The sequence below is a fragment of the Glycine max genome, chromosome 13 (assembly GCF_000004515.6).
Source record: "Glycine max cultivar Williams 82 chromosome 13, Glycine_max_v4.0, whole genome shotgun sequence".
NCBI lineage: Eukaryota > Viridiplantae > Streptophyta > Magnoliopsida > Fabales > Fabaceae > Glycine > Glycine max.
In genome coordinates this window covers 23,970,648-23,988,596 of record NC_038249.2, presented here as the reverse complement: position 1 = coordinate 23,988,596, position 17,949 = coordinate 23,970,648, and the positions used below count along the sequence as shown (strand labels likewise).

The 17,949-nt window shown below is 33.2% G+C and overlaps 1 protein-coding gene across 6 annotated transcripts; it reads right to left on the bottom strand.

The window, feature by feature from the left end:
- Positions 1–60: 60 nt before the first annotated feature.
- LOC100797466 (protein REVEILLE 8) lies at positions 61–6,959 on the bottom strand. 6 transcript variants are annotated; one of them, XM_003541352.5, is made up of 9 exons: positions 6,463–6,959; positions 5,454–5,511; positions 5,252–5,375; positions 5,001–5,162; positions 4,762–4,887; positions 4,559–4,668; positions 2,671–2,730; positions 670–784; positions 61–587 (listed from the first exon to the last, which is right to left on the bottom strand). In XM_003541352.5, exons 1-8 carry the CDS (start codon positions 6,615–6,617, stop codon positions 692–694), a joined length of 888 nt encoding a protein of 295 aa, XP_003541400.1. In that variant the 5' UTR covers positions 6,618–6,959; the 3' UTR covers positions 61–587; positions 670–691. The 6 variants fall into 6 exon arrangements, with proteins under 6 accessions (XP_003541400.1, XP_040864015.1, XP_040864014.1 ...); XM_041008081.1 differs by having other exon boundaries at positions 388–583; positions 670–781; positions 6,463–6,944; XM_041008080.1 differs by having other exon boundaries at positions 388–583; positions 6,463–6,942.
- Between the last annotated feature and the right edge of the window lie 10,990 nt (positions 6,960–17,949).

Here is a 17,949-nt window from a genome sequence, read left to right as displayed (position 1 = left end):
ATGCATTTAAATTGGTATTGCTAATTCAAGAGAAATAAAATTCGTTCAATTCTGTTTGGATTTGATTCAGTAAATAAATATTATTTAGACATTGGGACACTTTACATTGAAAATATCTTACAAATCTAACGAAGAAAGCCATTCAACTGGCAAACCAGGACTCACAAGGCTGAAGCACAAAAAAATGTAGTATGTCAAAGTGTGACTTTACACACACAAATTCGGCAACAAAAGGCCACGTTTCTTTTTTTGGTGAAAACGAAAGGCCACGTCGATATTAGTCACTAGACAATAGTTACTCCCTCCCCTTTTTCTAATTTTGTGATGATACATTTGTATCATTAAAAATATCTTACAAACCTATGTCTCTACTAGAAGGCAACAAAATCACTGCAATACAACAATTGTAATAAGAATCAGCTGAAAAATACATTGTGCTCTTCAGCTTTCTAACATAAACTATTTTGGCTGTGGTTACAAAGGACTACGGTTACATTTACAGGCTTTACAGTGGGTGCAAGATATTCCCATGCCCTACTGCTGGCCGAGAAAAACCTCAGTCTTCACTCCAAATTTGCCCTACCTAACTGTAGAAGATGTTAGAATAGAAACAGACATGGAAAGAAAAAAGAAAAGTACATAAAAGATGAGAAGATTTAAAACACATACCATATCAACAAATTGCTAGTGGTTAAGCGGTTTGACATGATAGATCATTTGTCTGCTTCTTGACATCAATTCCTACTGCCATGGGATTGACATCATATGTTGACAATACCTTCTTCTGAACAAAAAACAATAGCGATATAAACTGGTTAAATTTCATATTTAAAAACTCAAAGTTCATATTAAAGTTCATTCATCAAAACAGCTTCATGAGAGTGATTAAGTATCACAAAGTTGAAGTTTCACGCAAATGAGACAGGCATTCAGCAGCCATTAGCTAGACAGAGGGTCAAGAAACTGACGTGTGAAGTTTGATGTTGTCAGATTACTTTAACACCGTTAGTTGTTATTACTTATTAACAAGGGACAATCATTTCCTAGTTCCTACAGATACAAATTTCATGGTGAAGCTCTTCATCCTTTTGTTTTCTGAAGAAAGGTATTTAGGCCTCGTGTGGAAGGGGGGTTATTTTCAGCTCATTTGGGATTCGGGACAGATCTTGAAAATTAGTATTGAGGAGGCCTTTAAAAGATAAGTGCATCATAATGTTATCAGCATAGTATTTTATCTATGCAATGCACAAGATAAATATTTTTAAACAAATAAATTATATTTTAGATTTATAATAAACCATTAATACAAGGTTATTTTTAACTATTGATAGTTTCTTTTTTAAAAATTTTTGAAATTCAATTTAGAAAAAAATTGAAAAAAATTAAAAGAGATAAGAGGTTAAGAAAAATCCCAACAAATGCTCTCATTGAACAAAAAAATCCTATAGAAACGCTTTTGTTGAAGAATAACTCCTAAAAACCCTCTTTCAAGATATTATTCTAATTTATATAGAGAGAGGATTTGAGCGTATGCTTTTAATTTGTTTGTATTTTTTTTTATAAAAACATAATTTTATTTTGTATACTTTGATGAATGCTTTAATGAGAGTTTATATTAAAATTTATATACACTTACTAATCTAATAAATACTTTAATTTTTCAAGTAATCCGGGGCTAATCACAAATTAATACAAGAGCCTATATTTATTACATGGAAATCCTATCACGTCATTCACATGTAATTAGAAAAAGAGAACACTCTGGGGCCTTCTCAGAGAGATCCCTTGACGTCTAGGGACTAATTGAGTAGTTGTCAAATTACTTGTGGTTTAAGCTTGTGCAGTAATCTTTTGGGTGGGTCATTGGCGCCTTGCCCAGTAGTATTGGGGTGTCTCCCCATTCTATCACTTTTAGTCACCAAAAAAATAAAGAAAGAAAGTGAGAACATGTGTGGCAAGGGTGGGCAGCAGACCTCCCCTTTGAATTTGTCCCTGTTTGGGCCTATCTACTGATACAAGCAACTTAATATATTTGGTAGTTAGTAAAACAAATTTTGTAGTGATAATGACAAAAATCACAACCCATAAAAGATCAAGATTCAAAGCCATAAACAAGGATTCATGAACCGACAATTGGTTAGGTGAAGACACATGAATGGTTTTATATTATATTTCTAACATGGCTCCTCTCAGTTCTTGGTTTAAAGCTTGGAGAATGCACTGGCCCACCTACCTTGTGCTGAAATGGAACTTTTCTATCGGAAGAAGGGGTGGCAAGTATTGAACTCAAGATACCATGTAATAAACCAATAATCCTAAAAGTTTAAGCTATTAAGGGAAAACACAAATGTTTTAGTTATACATTTATACTTCTAACAGGATTAACACGCTCTTGTTTAATTTTCTCAAACACAAAACATCGAGGAGATGGGGTTGTACACCCTACATATAACAAAGTCAGAGTATTATCTATGGATTAGGCATTTCACCTCCATGAACCACAGTAATTAAATATGATTAATCAGCTTACAAAATAGCGCAGATCAGTCAATTCAAACAGAATGATACTTGGAAAAATACAACTATGTTTCTTTTAAAACATGTTAACTTTATTTTGCAAATATGTGGAAAAACTAAACGGTCATCATTGGGATTGATATTGAAACTTACAATGGGTTCGAAGTCAGGGCTAGACAAGTTGACAGTGAGGTTTCTCATTAGCAACAAAACCTGCAAAAGAACACCAAATATACAAAAGTCAGTAACCAAGAACTAAAAAAAAAGTTTGTATTTGTCTCCCCCTTCAAACAGATTGTTTTACTCATTAGTTTTTTATTTCTTTTTTCTTGGGCTCATTTAGCTTTTCTAGTACACGCAGAAAAGATGGGAGATAAGGGAATTTGAGCTCCAGAAGAATAGGGCTATTATATGAGTGAAAGAAGTTATAACCACTCCCTTTATACAGACGAAAGTATGAAGACAGTTTGGGAAAGTTGTTTTGGGCCTTTTGACCTTGAAATAAGTATCTCATATTTTCATTCATAAACCATTCCGGGCATATAACAGAAGTGATGGACAACAATATAAAGCTTGCATGTTATACTATGATGATTATTATGTTGGCAGCGAGATTTAAAAGCTCATTAAATGTCAATTTGGTATAACAGTTTTTCTAATTAGATGCACAACAGTTATCCTTTAGAGTAATATAATATATAGCTTTAACAAACTTTTCACAGAGATTTCCAATTGAGTAAAATTAGCAGCCACACATCGGTGTTTCCCAAGAGAATTTGATTAGCATATGCCATCTCACCCACTTACCTTATCTTGCTTCAACAAACTAGTGTAAAAACTACAAAGGAACAGAGCAACCTCTTATATTTCACTACAGATTGAAGTGATAAAAAGTAGAATGTTCCTTACTCCACAACGAAAAGGGATCATAAAAGGCAACCAGAGCATTACTATGCCATTAATGTAATTTGGAAGTTTATATTGACCGTTTCATTATGGGAACCTATGTATACTTGATGACAATAACCTGTCTAGTTCATTCAGAATTCAAGAAATGATAGATGTCATGGATTAATTCTCTCAAAAGCATAAGCTATTAGGTGAAAATACATGAATAGTTTTATGTTGTCTCTCTAGTAAACTCCCTCATGTAAGAGTTCTTGGGCTTAAAGCATTAGTAATGTATAAGCTCACCTACCTTATTTTGAAATTCAATTTTTTGTTAGAAGAATGAGGGTGGAAAGGTCCAAATTTTAAACCATTTAGACATATAAGTTTTGATACCATGTTATGAAGCAACTATCCCAAAACTAACATTGAGAGGTGAAGGCATATGAATGATTTTATACTCTCTTACAGTAAATTTCAATTTATAGGAAAATTTCACTATGCCTTTGTTAGAGGACACATCTAAGACCGACTAATTCCAGCAACAAGGTTCGTAGTCTGAATCTAAACTCAAATGAACAGATGGAAAACAGATGACAATCAAAATGATTTTTGTTGATTTCAATTCTGTCCACATTGATCATGTCCTTTTCCATTCAAATCATGTTTTGACACTCTCAATCAGTCAAAAATGTTTTCATAGGATTCCTTCTTCCCTTGGAAAATGGTTTAAGTTATCCTGAGTCAACAGGATCAACACACTTCCAGTAGAGTAGTCAAACAGAAAGGCTATATCATTTTATAAAAAAAAACTTCGTACCCCATTGCCCAGAGGCTTTTCGCTATACGAAGGTATGGGGGAGGGATATTGTACGCAGCCTTACCCTTGCATATGCAAAGAGGCTATATCATTTTATATTCTCAAATTTTCCTAAATCTGCTTTGGGAGGGAGAATAAATGCCTATTATGAATCTGCCTTTCATTCTGTTAGTTTTGTTGTCTTTCATAATGCCAATATTGTTTTTTAAGTGAATCAATATCTATCTGATTATACAGCAAAGTTTCACCATTGCAATTACTTCTGTCAGAGGGTAGAGGGCTGCATATCAGCTAATTAAATGATGATAAGTTTCATCCAAGTATTCAACTCACAGTTTCAAAATTTATAGGATCCATTTCCTTCAGCTTCTGGACATGGTCATTTGTTTCTGGATCAAATACACTTCCAATGAAACCGTAAACTTCAGCAAAATCTGGCAAACCTGAGAAATATGTTCAAAGTGACAAATGATCATCCGTTACTAAATTCAATTGAAAATGAATGCAAAACAAAAATCAGCATATCAGAAGATTACCATGAAGCACTGGAGCTTGTTTCCCTTGCTTTGGTATCTCAGAAGTCAGTAGTGTTCTAGTAGAATTTCCAACACCACTGAGACTGCTGTTGGTAATCTGTGTTATCCCCTTTGATCCAATATCAGCTGAATCAGTAACGTCATATAACATAATAAGTGGTGGACAGTTCCATTTAGTATAGCAAATAAATGTAGACTATGGACTTCAAACAAACAACAAACAAAAGGAGTATGCATGCCTTCATTTCCATGATGAACATTGTTGAGTTCATCCTGACAGGTCATGGGTTTATCAGCTCCGGCATTCATCAGCAGGGAAGTTTCATCCCATGAGGCAAACCCAGGTGCAAGCGTATTTCTTGATGAAGCATAACCAACAGAAGCTGGTAGTGGCACCAAAACTGGAAAACCAGAAAGTAGCATGTCAGGGATGCATGAAATGTTGCACCTTTAAGGGCAGAGAATATCAACATCTCAAATAGAAGCAAACCATTTTTTGATGCCTTTTGTGGGTAAGGATGAGCAGCTTTGCGCTTTGGACGGGGAGGAGGCACATGTGCCACTGTCCCATTCTTTTGAACTTTCAAGAAGTACTTCTGAGCATGGCTTCGAATCTGACAAAAGTCATTAGTTAGTGACAAATAATGCCCAGTAGAATATAGACAATAGAGCTGAAAAAGCAGACTCCTAACCTGAATAACTGTTTTTGAACCTACAAAATCTTCAATTTTCTTCCAGTCCCTGTCAAATCTGAATAAACCACAAGATGTCACCAACTGGATTGCAGAGTTCTTCACTTAATTTAAATTGTAAAGTTGGGAAGATTGAAAATAGAGCGCAAGCAGACTGAAAGGCAGTTTCAACCAAAATTACACCATAGCCTGAAAATGACTACATTTTATTTCTACCTTCTCCTAATTCTGTGCTGCCACATAATCCCAGTATCAAATTAGTTTTCATTCCAAGTTTTCAACCTTGTAACATTCCATCTACTTGTAATTGTACAGTTTTTCTAACAACTTGACCATCCTCTACTCCTTCAACCTACAGGTCTTAGCATCTATTCTGGATCCCTCTTTGGAAAATTTTGGCTCAGTCTAGCAAATTAAGCCAATGCGCTGGCTCAATAACCAAAATCCAATAACTATGCCTCAAAAGGCATATTTCTAGAACCTTATAGTGGTAGATGAACATCGATACTGATGCAAAGCATGAAATCATGGCCAAGAATCTGTAAGAGGTAGCAATTCCAGTAAGATTTGTCCAAGGAGGCATTTCCCATGTTACCTCATGTCAGAATGCCCAGATAACCAAATCAAGAATGGTATAAATAGAGACCCAATAAGGTATATGAGGTACTCTAAATTCTATTCTCTATTTGTATCATTCATACACAAACTTGAGCATCGGAGTCTCTTGCAGATACATCAGCGAAGTTTGAACCAGAGGAGATTCCGTTGAAATACTCCACTTCAGGACTTGTGCTGAACAGCATGAATTGGGTTCTCCCCAGACACCAAAACGTATAAGAAATGCTAGCCAAATGATTTGCTCATATAGAAAAAGACACAGAAATAGGGATACTTAAATAAAAAAAATAAAAAATTGGCTGTAAGAACCTCAAACATAGTCATATAAATATTCAATGTAAAAAGTAAAACAGGTAACAATGTTAAAAGGGAAAGAAGGAAGTGGACTCACAATTGAAGAGCTTCGAGAAACTTGTCGTGCTCTTCCTCAGTCCAACTCTCCCTGGACTTGGTTATGGTGTAAGGTTTTCTTACCTTCTTCCCAGACCCATCACTGGCTGCTGCAGCCATTGACTGAGAATTCGAGGTGTTGGTGGAGGAGTTCATGCTCCGCCACAAATAACATAGACTCACAGTTTCAACAAGAAAAAAGAAAGAGAGAGAACGTGAGATCGATGTGGCGTGGGAAGCAGGGTGGGTATATGTGCGGTTCACAATTTGAGAGCCACCAATTGTCCCAACAAAAACACAACTTCTTCCACTACACTGATTTCATCGTCCCTTGTCCGGTCCCATCGGAACAAAATATTGTCGTCTTATTTCATACACCTTAGGCTCATCTTCTAATTTTCTATGGTTAGTAAAAAATACCCACATGTTTTTGTTTTCTTAAAAACATAAACCTAAGAAGAGCATAACAAAACAGTTTCTTTCCGTTTAATCTATACATCAATTCTTATTTACGTTCACGTTCACGGTCATATAAAGTATTATCAATTCTAATTTATTAAGAAATTTTGTTGATCACTTCTAATGGAATTATTTTGTTAGGAATATGAATCGAATCAAATTCCTACTCGAATGACATGTTATTAAGTATATTTTTATACTATAAACCACTTATATATATATATATATATATTTATTTATTTATTTTTTTTTTTTTATCAAAAACAATCCCATTCAAGAGTAACAAGATTAATGTGAATAGAAAAGTTCTCTTCATCCGATCAAACTAGAAACACCTTGCACTCGTTTTCATGTTAGGATAAAATTGTCAATGTCACTAATTAGGTAAGCCAACCTTGACAATCCACTTAAATGCATTGATGATTTCATTTCGTTGACCAACTTCTCAATAGAAAAAACTAGTAATAGTTAAGGCCCAATAATATTTTAAAACAAATACATTAAGTTATATATAACTCATAAAATTGTGATCAAAATTATGAATCCTTTGAATGGTTGGTGGGTTACTTCTTTTGAATGTGGGGTTTGATAGAGCGCGTTGTAGAGAATCAAGCATGTGGAAGTCGATGTTTTGGAAAGAAGGGGGAGCATAAAAGTAGTGGGTCCCACCCAGTTTTCTCCGATCCACTAGTTTAAGGGAACCACAGTGCCAACGTGTAAAATGGTTGAGTTGCCCCACAAGGATCTTGCGGCTCCCAATAATTTGACGTTTCTTTCTTTCTTGCTTATTTATTTGTGGTCCTTGTTCGACAACCCAAACACTTTTCTTTTTTTTTTTTACCCATTTACTACGCAAGCTTTTAGTCTCCAACTGCGTCACGACACGTGGAACCATGCCTACCCACTTGTTAATTCTGGCGACTGATTATTCCGTCTGTGTTTTTTGGTAGGCTGCTGCCGACTACTGCCTGTACCACAATTCTTATTAGAAGACTTTGAATAGAGTGAATTTTTTTTTTTTTTTTTTTACCATTAATATGTATTTTGCTATGGTTAAGGATTGGTTGGATCTGTGATATATTTTTTTTAATCTGACTCAATTAATTTTAATTGATTTGGTTTGAATTAAATTTTAACAAGTTTATGTCTGAATTTTAATTCGAATCAAAATCGAATTAAATCGGATTTATTATTAAAATTTAGATATGTATGTGCAAAAGGTAAAGTTTAAGAAATAATTAAAATTTATTATATCTATTTACAAAAGAGATAAAATTTAAGGGTAGTATCATATAATTAAAGTTTATAGTGTTTAGTTGTAAAAGAGGTAAAGTTTAATAGTAGTAAACACTCCCTCTTTTGACAAATGAAGATTGAGTCAGAAATTAATTTTAAACAAGATGATGAACTAAATTTGAATCCTCGCATGAAGGAAGAGACACGTGTACCTTTTTTTCTTAAAAAAATAAACTCACAAAGGTCAATGTCATGATGCAGTGAAATTGAAGATTCGCAAAATGCAATTCAAAGGATTATATGTCGAAATGCAGTGTAAAACATCCGGGGTTTGCAAAAGCCTGTTCCGAATAAGAATCTTAGTATTGGATTGGATGTGAACTGATAATCAGGTTCCTCCAACAGAACCAATACTTTGCCTCGGCAATTGCTTTTCTGCGCCTTTATCTTTGTTTCCTGCATCTAATCTAATCTGAAATGTAATTTCAGATTAGTCTTTTCATAATATAAATTTTACATTTTAGAAAGATTAATCCAGAATGTAATTTTACATTTTGAAATAGGTTTTTTAGAAGTTAAAAAGGTGCAGAAAGAAATTATACAGATGCAGAAAGCAATTATCCTTTGCCTAATACGATCATACCGTCATATCGTATTGTTCCACCTTCAAAAGCCCAACTTTATTTTCTTCTTATTCGCTTGCCCAATCTTTTTTAATTACAAATTGAACGTTGTTAACTTCAAAGAATCTCTATCTCAAAAAAAAATAAATTCAAAGAATCTCAACAAAACGGTGTCAATTATGAATTATAACAAAAGCTGCTCTATGACTACCATTGTTGTTAACTTTTGCATGCTACCATTCTTTTTGTTATTTATTTTGTTAGGGGTTGGGAATATATTTTTTGCCTTGCTCTTGGCCGTGGCATAAGGTACCCATAAAGTTGAATGTGTCGCATTTTTTTGTTAAAAGTATAAAATTTATCATATTATCTAGTATTTTTCTATATTATTAAGGATCAACAAAATACATGTGTCATTCTATATGATACTTTGGGACATGTGTCAATCTTTCATATTAGTCCTACAAAAAGAGCGTGGACGTTCGGCCCTCGGTAGCCGGGCTCCCCACCAAACATGTTATCTTTAATTTATTAATATTTAAATATATTTGAACATCTTATCTAATGGCAAGTAATTAGTTATCTATAAGTCCACACATTATTTACAAGGTAAGATGATTTTTTACCTTTTATCTATAATCAAATGTTTATCTCTAACATTATCTATAAGTCCTCAACTATTATCTACAAGTTGGGAATTATTTGCAAAGACTATAACAACCCCTACAAATAAGAACTGATAGTCACACTCTGCTATTTTAAATACAGGTTCCATCGAATTCTCTACACATCCCATCACATCTCTCATTCGCTCACCCTTCGAGCTTAAGCATTCATGCTCTCATACGCATGTACTTGCTTATTTCTCCTAACTCATATTCTTACTTAAGCGTTGAAATTTTTTGTTTTGCAGGTCCCCCCTCCTGCCCTCTCAATAAAGTTCATCCTCAAAGCCGATTTGCCCTGTCAACCATGACGTGTCTAGGTTTAGGATTTTGATAAGAACATTTGGGGCCCACCGTGGGGCCACAGTAAAACACACTTAGCGGCCTCTTGTCAACTCTCTCTCTTTCATCCATGGTTAACACTTATTCTGGCCTCAGACGTGAGACCCCTCTCAAAGACTCTCACTCTCATCCAACAGCTATGACAAACACAGACGCTTTACATCAACTCCAAAACCGCATCGCGGAGATGGAGCAACGCCATGATGAGGAGTTGACAAAGCTAAAGGCTGGCCATGATTAGTTGGAGGCTCATGTCAGATGTCCCCATGGCGATGGGCAATCCGCCCACACCTTGACTGAACGCACTCAAGGGGAATCACACCCTTGACGCACAGACAACATTGTAGATGACTTGAGTCTCACCCATATGCATCGTCCAACAGGGAGGATCGTCTATTGGCATCCCTTTGTTGACTGCATTATGGAGACAAACATATCCTTAGGGTGGAAACCACTCAATTTGAAGCGATATGATGAGACAACAGATCCAAACGAGCATCTAGATATCTTCCTGACACAGGTTAACCTCTACACTAATGACGATGCGATTCTATGTCGTGTCTTCCCTACATCCCTCAAGGGGGTAGCATTGACCTGATATGATGGACTCCCACCCAGGCCCATAGACAGCTTCAACACCCTCGTCGAACAATTCAGTGTGCAGTATGACACCAGCAGGTCTCACCGCATGATCTCGGCCGCCTTGGCTAGTCTGCGATAAGTAGACGACGAATCTCTCAGAAAATTCATGGACAGATTTAGGCGCACAACTGTCTAGATCCAAAATCTTAACCCCAAGTTAGCGTTTCATTCTAGTATGGACCACCTATTTAGGTAAGCTTATCAAAAAGAACTTATGGGAGAAAAAAAACTTATTTATAAGTCCAATAAAATTTTCTCATATAACTTCAGATGAATATTTTATATTTAGTGATTGTTCAGAGTTTTAGGTTTGAATAAGCTTTGTGAACTTTTTGCTCTCAGACAATATTAGTGTTGTAGGACCTTGGAGCATAGTTACACAATTATTTCAATAGCCCTGCATTCCGCGTACTAAATTCACCTTATCATATATTGGGTATCGGAATCTCTTTAAATGAGTCCTTATAAGAATCATGTAAAAAGTGACAAACCATACCCACACCACCTAGGTGGTAACATAGTACATTGTGCATGGTGAGTTATTTAAGGAAATTTTAACCTAAATGATTAAGATTAACCTATTAGGTGAAGCCATGACATGAAGGAACATCGTGTCTCACTGGACATTGTCTTGTGCATTTTGGTCTTCTACATTGACTTCCCTTTCTATATTTTGACGACACTGTTTAAGCATTCTTGCAAGTACGAGTACTTGCTTTTAAAGGTACAAACTAGGATGGAAACTGTGTTTCAAACTGAACAGCACAAGGACATCGACCATAAAATGGCTTGAGGAGCTGAGAACAATGATGTTGCATATCTCAAGATTATGGGGGTAGAGGAATCCACTATTTCCCTGTGTCAGAGTTTATGAAATTCGACTCAAGATTGAAAATCCAACTGTTTAGCAAAGTTATAATTACTGGTCCTTGAATGCAGTGTGTTTCATGCTTAAACCTGTGAACCCAGATGTCCTGCCTTCTTTATCTTTAATGTTACACATTTTTGTGTAATCTTTCCCAAAAGAATACACGTAAGGCTTGTCTGACCTTCTGAATAAGGTCCCTATCATGGTAGACACCAAAAAAAAGTTCAAATCTCTACATTGGTTAAGAATTCCTTTTACTTTTATTCAAGCTTGTCTGGTCATTAAAGCAAGGACTTGACTTGGTCTATAGTGTGTATCCGACAGCCCCAGTTGCTTCATATTGTCTCTAGTGTCCTATTCAGCCTATTTTTCAGCGCATATATAGTAATTGGAAGTCTAGATTAGAATATGGAGAAAAATGATGAAATATATTCTTAAGTTTATAATTGACACAAAATTATTCTAGCTTAATCAGTCGTCTCAAGTTCAAGTTTTAGATACCTAGTTGCATAAATACTAGGGAAAAAAAATTTACTGTCCACGGTGGTATTACCCGGCTCAAGCAAAATAATTCTATAATAATAAACTAAGATTTATTAATTTAAAATCTTGAATATCTAAAATTTTTGAGATGAGATAAATTATCCCCTGAAGTATTATAATATAGATTCTAATTTAGATTAACAAGTTATACGTAATGGTATGTTTAAAATATGATCATTTTAGTGCTAATTTAGTATTTTAAGATATCTGTTAGGTTTCCTCAAAAAAAGATATCTGTTAGGTTGCTAGTATTTGGTGTTCACCATTTTTCACTGTGCATTGGAAAACAATAATCCACTAATCACTTCATCTTATGGCAGAAAAACCTATTTATCACTTAAATGACGATAAACTTTCATGTGTCATCAATCAGCACTAGCATAAAAGGTCTTCTTTCCACACTTTATTTTGGGGGGCAAATGGTACACGTAACAGTACTCATTGTCTCAACTCTGATGACTCTCAAACAATATAAAATATGCTTCACCCTTTTGTCCCACGCAAACACTTGACAGAATCTTGGTGTTTCTTTCTCCATTTGTCTCTGGCACAAACTATCTGCTGCTTCTGTTCTGCAACGTATCCTCACAACTCATCATTCATTTGAAGCAATGCCAAAAATCAATGCTAATGTTGATTCTCCAGCTGCTAAGATGGTTAGATTGCCTCCAAGAAGAGGTCAAATCAAAGCCAAAATAATGACCGACTTGGTCAGAATGGTAGAAGAAGTAGGGAGAGCAATGTGCAGCAAGGAAGGAAAAGGTAGCAGAGGAGTCAGAACCTTCAAAAGCACATGACTCTAGTCATGCTTCTTAAGTCCAGAGAGTCATTAGCATTATGCTGATTAGATAAACTACCAAGTTCATAACTACTCCAACAATGTCTCTAAATCCTTGAATAATAGTTAGTTTCTGTATTATGCCTTTGCAGCATAGCATGAGGATAGTAATTCTAGTCTTCTATGCTCCGTCTTTATAATAACCGTACCTCTGTTACTTGGCATGTATCTCACCTCAAACTATATAATGTCAAGCTTAAAAGTGAGTAATGCAGAATGTACTTTTTCATTATATGCCTCTTTTAATGTTGCCTTGGATAGTATTTGCAAATTTGTTGTGGTAAAACAAGCTGACGTTTTCGGTTGGCTTCTTTTGGGTTTTGTCCTCCATGGTTATTCTCTAACTGAATAAATAGAAATTCATAGAGCTAAATGGTTTTATTTCTTTACATGGATGATACATGTTGGTTGGGTAGCCTTCAATAAGAATGGACATATATTCTCTAGTACTCATTTGGCACCAATATAAATAGGGATGTGAAAAACTAGTTCCATAAAAAAAAAAAAATCGAACTGCACTGATTTTGAATTCAAATAATCAAATTGATTTAAAAAGTGATTTAAAATTGAATTGGTTTAAAAAAATGATTTTGATCTAAACTAGTTTTTAAGTAATTTTAAACTGATTCTAGGAACCGAACCAATTTCAAACTAGTTTTTGAACTATTTTTTTAAATAAAAAATATTTAAATGAAAACTAGTTTGATTAATTGAATTGGTTTTGTAGAAACAATTCGATTAACCAAATTGGTTTTATAAAATAGTGCACTCATTTTTTCTTGAACTAATTCAGAAAAAAATTAATTCTGTTTAGGTTCGGTTACAATTTGGTTCAATCCGAATCGATTTTTTTTACATATCCCTAGATATAAATGAAATAATTGAAAGTAGAAAAATGACATTAACATTTTTTAACATAAAAAGTTCTCTAGAGCAAGGAAAATTCATGGAATTTAGTCCAATAAATTTTTTTAAAAATACTATATCTATATTGAAAATAGGAGTCTCTCTTTTGATACAAGGAAATTTCACAATCCTATAATTTAATTAAGTATAGTGAAGGTACAATTCTCTTGTTTGAGAGGATTACAAATACCATTACTTTATCACATGAGATAATACAAAGTTACTTTTAGATGATACTTATTGTTTGAGGTATTTTTTTCATTTTAAAAAAATATCAATTGTGTAAGATATCTCTAGTTGATTTCATCTTAAAAGTAATTGACATTAAATAATTTATCCAAGAAAGTAGGATTTTCCATCACTTTCTTCACATGATACACTCTTTTAAAATAATGTTATTAAGTAAAGTTGTCTAATAAATATAAAAATTACATCCCAATAATTAAGCCAGATAACATGAGACTTCCAATATTTATCTTCTAAAAATTACAACGAAAGTTACTAACTCTAGTCTTATATGTATAAGAAACAAAAAATAATATTTTTTGGTCCTACCGATAAAAAAACATAAAACTACTTTATTGTTAGATTTCTTTATTACTCCTAATTAATTGTCATATCTATTAATAATTACACTTATTTTCTCATGAAAGTGAGTATATTTACTCAAGTGTCAATGAAAAAACATATACTCATTAGTTAAAAAATTATCTTTTGATAAATAATAATTTCTTAAATTATTAATGTAATGGACAATCTTAAACCAAAATTAAAATTTATAACAAATTACCTGACCACTTTTATGATTTTAATAAATTAGGTGATTATTTCTTATATATAACATGAGGGTTAATATTTTCTTTCAAACCTATCGTCAATTTCTAGCAACCATTTCACACTTACACGCGTCAATATTTATGCAACATGGTTTGCTGCTTCTTTTTTCCTTCACCGGCCACTCTCTTTTATTCCATATTTCTCTCTCCTGAATATGCAAAGCATGAGCACACTATTCTAGTTTGTAAAATTACGAGTGTTAATCTCAAACAATCAATTCTAATAGGCTTGTCCCCTTCCTTCCTTCTCTCACCTCTACTCCCTCATCCCAAGTTTCAAGTTCCACTTAGAACCATAAATTTTAATTCTTAGATTAATATTATGTAAACAAGTATATCCTACATCTATTACACTAGATTATTTCTCCTCAAAGCAATCTTGTTCACCACTGCCAGAGCAATTTTCTAACGGCGGTGCAACCACCACCACCTCAATCTACTGCTAGTGACAAAACACCTTGTGCCATTACCAAAACAAGAGCCCACAATAAATCCAAAATTGATTCAATTTCCCCTTCCCCAAATCTAGATCTAAAGCCAGCATAGGATTTCAATCCAGGTTCGTAAAGCAACGTCGCGAAAGTGAATAACGAAAACTCAACAATAGAAAAATGAGGACTTTATTATGGTTCCACTCAAATATGAAATGTGTGAAGATGATGTTAATTTGAGAATGTAGAACAAGGCATCAAAAGCATGAAATAGATTCAAATTCCAAACTCTATTTCTTATTTACAGTTCCTCTTGACAGAAAATGTTGATTGAGAAATAAAAAAGAAATGGAGTAGGGAGAGGGAACAAAAACCCCAATGGAACTCCCCTCAAAAATCCAATTTTACGGTTAATTTACATGTTGGACAAAAAACAACAATTCCTCTCAGTTCTTCTACAACACATTGCCCTTTCACTTCACTACAGGCTTGCACGATTTAACGCTCCAAATCTGCGTGAGACATGGTTTTGACCTTTTATGATTAACAAACAGGGTTCTTCATGGACTCTTTATTAAGTGGTCCACCCTAAAAAGTAATAAGCACTTCACAAACATCAAAATACCTATTTTATATATCTAGAACTTTATGTCTACAAATCTCTAATAGACATCCAATCGCCTTTAGTTTTAACCAAACTTATTTCTTACTTAGAAATCCTAAAAAATTCTTTGTATTTGATTGTTTATGGTTCTGCATTATGGAGAAACTAATTTGCTTAGGTAATGAATCAAGAATTATATTATTGTTGTTCAGTCTGATGGATATTTTATTTGATGGGGATCGTCTGTTGTGATTAGACTGAGGGCAGTGTGATGCTCAGTCAGATGGAATAATTTGTTTCATTAATTTGATACGCTTATGCCTGTTAAGTGTTTTCTATTAGACTTATGTTATTGAGTCTTAGTGATTTGAGGCTTATAAATAGAGGTTATGAGATCTCTGTAAAAGTATAATTAACTATAATCAGTATGATAGGTATCAAGATTGCTGCGAGAAACATGAGAGGAAACATTGGATACATAAGGGAAGAGAGATAAGAGTACGAGGCTTGGGTTCTTGCGAAGAGTTCTTCTTGAACCAAAGGAGGTACAATCAAGGGGATTCTCTATTGTATCTCGTTGATTCTATTTCATAATGGAGCTGATCCTTCTCGTGGATGTAGGCCATATTGGTTGAACCACGTAATTATGTTGTGTTCTCATTTTACGTTCTTATTTTTAAATTTTGCATCTTGTTGCATGTTTCGGGTTTATTGGTTTTGGTTTAAATTTGTGTTTTCTTGCTACTTTCTGTTTTTCTGCTTATTGGTAATTAGAACCAACATATACAATTATAGGGAAGGAATAAAACCTCAAAAAAGAAGATAAAATCCAGTTTGGGCAAAGATAAACAAACTCTAAATTGTAAATAACTGCAGAGTGAGGTCTCTGACAGATTAAGCTACTCGTATATTTCAAATAAAATGGCTTTTCAAATGAAAAGAACAAGAAAAGGCCAAAATAACAGTAGTGTGAAGAAATGCCAACTTTTAAAAACATAAGGGTCCATGCTCCATAGGTAACTGTAAATCAAGACAAGAATGTTTGCGAAAAGCACCTTTTTTTTTTTAACTTTGTAACAAATAATGTTGCCCAACCCTAAGTACACCACTTCCTTTCAAAATAATGAAAGCAAAATTTGTAATTCATAATCCATAATTCATTTCCATATAGTTCTGATTTATTTACTTTTCTTTCGGAGGGGTAAATTCAGCTAAGCAGCTATAGCAACAAATCAGAACATTTTCAAATTTTGTTTTTTTATATTGCATCAGCGATGAGAGACTAATGTTACATTTGGTTGGCTACTTAAATGGCTGGTTTTAGTCTTTGTTGTTCTCTTGTTTTTGTTAAGTAATGATGAGATAAATAAAAGGACCATAATAAAAAATTGCAAATTAATAAGGAACTTAAATAAAAAAATGTTATACTTACGAAATAAAATATATATATATATATAAGTCAATAATTTGAGGGCCAAGCCATGTGAAGAAATTGATCTTAATTTGTAAAGGATATATTCCGACGACATTAAGAGGTTAAAGTATACAAATTTGGGTTCTTATTTTCATCAAGAAATATACTTTTTACTCTAAGGTCAGATGTTGAACATTAAAGTAATAACCAAAATGTATTAAAACAACATTTTATTGAAAAGACTTAGCTACAAGATAGTGATGGTCTAGGTTAAGAATGAAAAAAAATAAAAAAGGAAAAAGTTTGCTCCTTATCCTTAATCTAATATTTTAATTCTTTTAAGTTTCAAAATTGATTATTGAAAATCATAAATATATTTTATCTTTATATATATATATATATATATATATATATATATATATATATATATATATATATATATATATATATATATATATATATATATATATGTTTTTTTTACCACAATTATTCTTTTATCCGCTACAGTTTTGTTTAAGCTAGGTATAACTATTATAAGTTACAAAACACTTTCTTAAAATATTTAAGATAACTGTATATTTATTACTTGAACTAGAGAGTTTGATTTTTTATAGATATAATAATTTTTTAATCTGTTATTAGTTTATTTATTATTATAGTCCTTGTAACATTCCATTTTTTTAAAATAAATTAAAAAAAATTATTTAAAAATAAATAGAGTTTTAAAAAAAATAATGAGATTTTTGTAATTAAATAAATAAGGAGAATTAATTTTATTAATTAAAATAATAGTTTTAAGGTAAATAAAATAAATATATGTTCTTAGAAAATAAAAAAGGATGTTTTATTTATTCATTTGATAGAAAGTAAAATATAATTCTTTTTTTATAAACTTTTCACACCGTTGAGATTTTGGAAATAATTTCTATGGTTAGAGAAATGTCCTTTGCATATAGCTCTTTTTTTTCGCATACACCCAAATTTATCTTAGTAAAATTACGATTCCATGCTCGTTAATCGTTGGATCATTGTAAAATTTGAACACTGCCTTTGGAACTCATTTATGCACATACCCACCGTT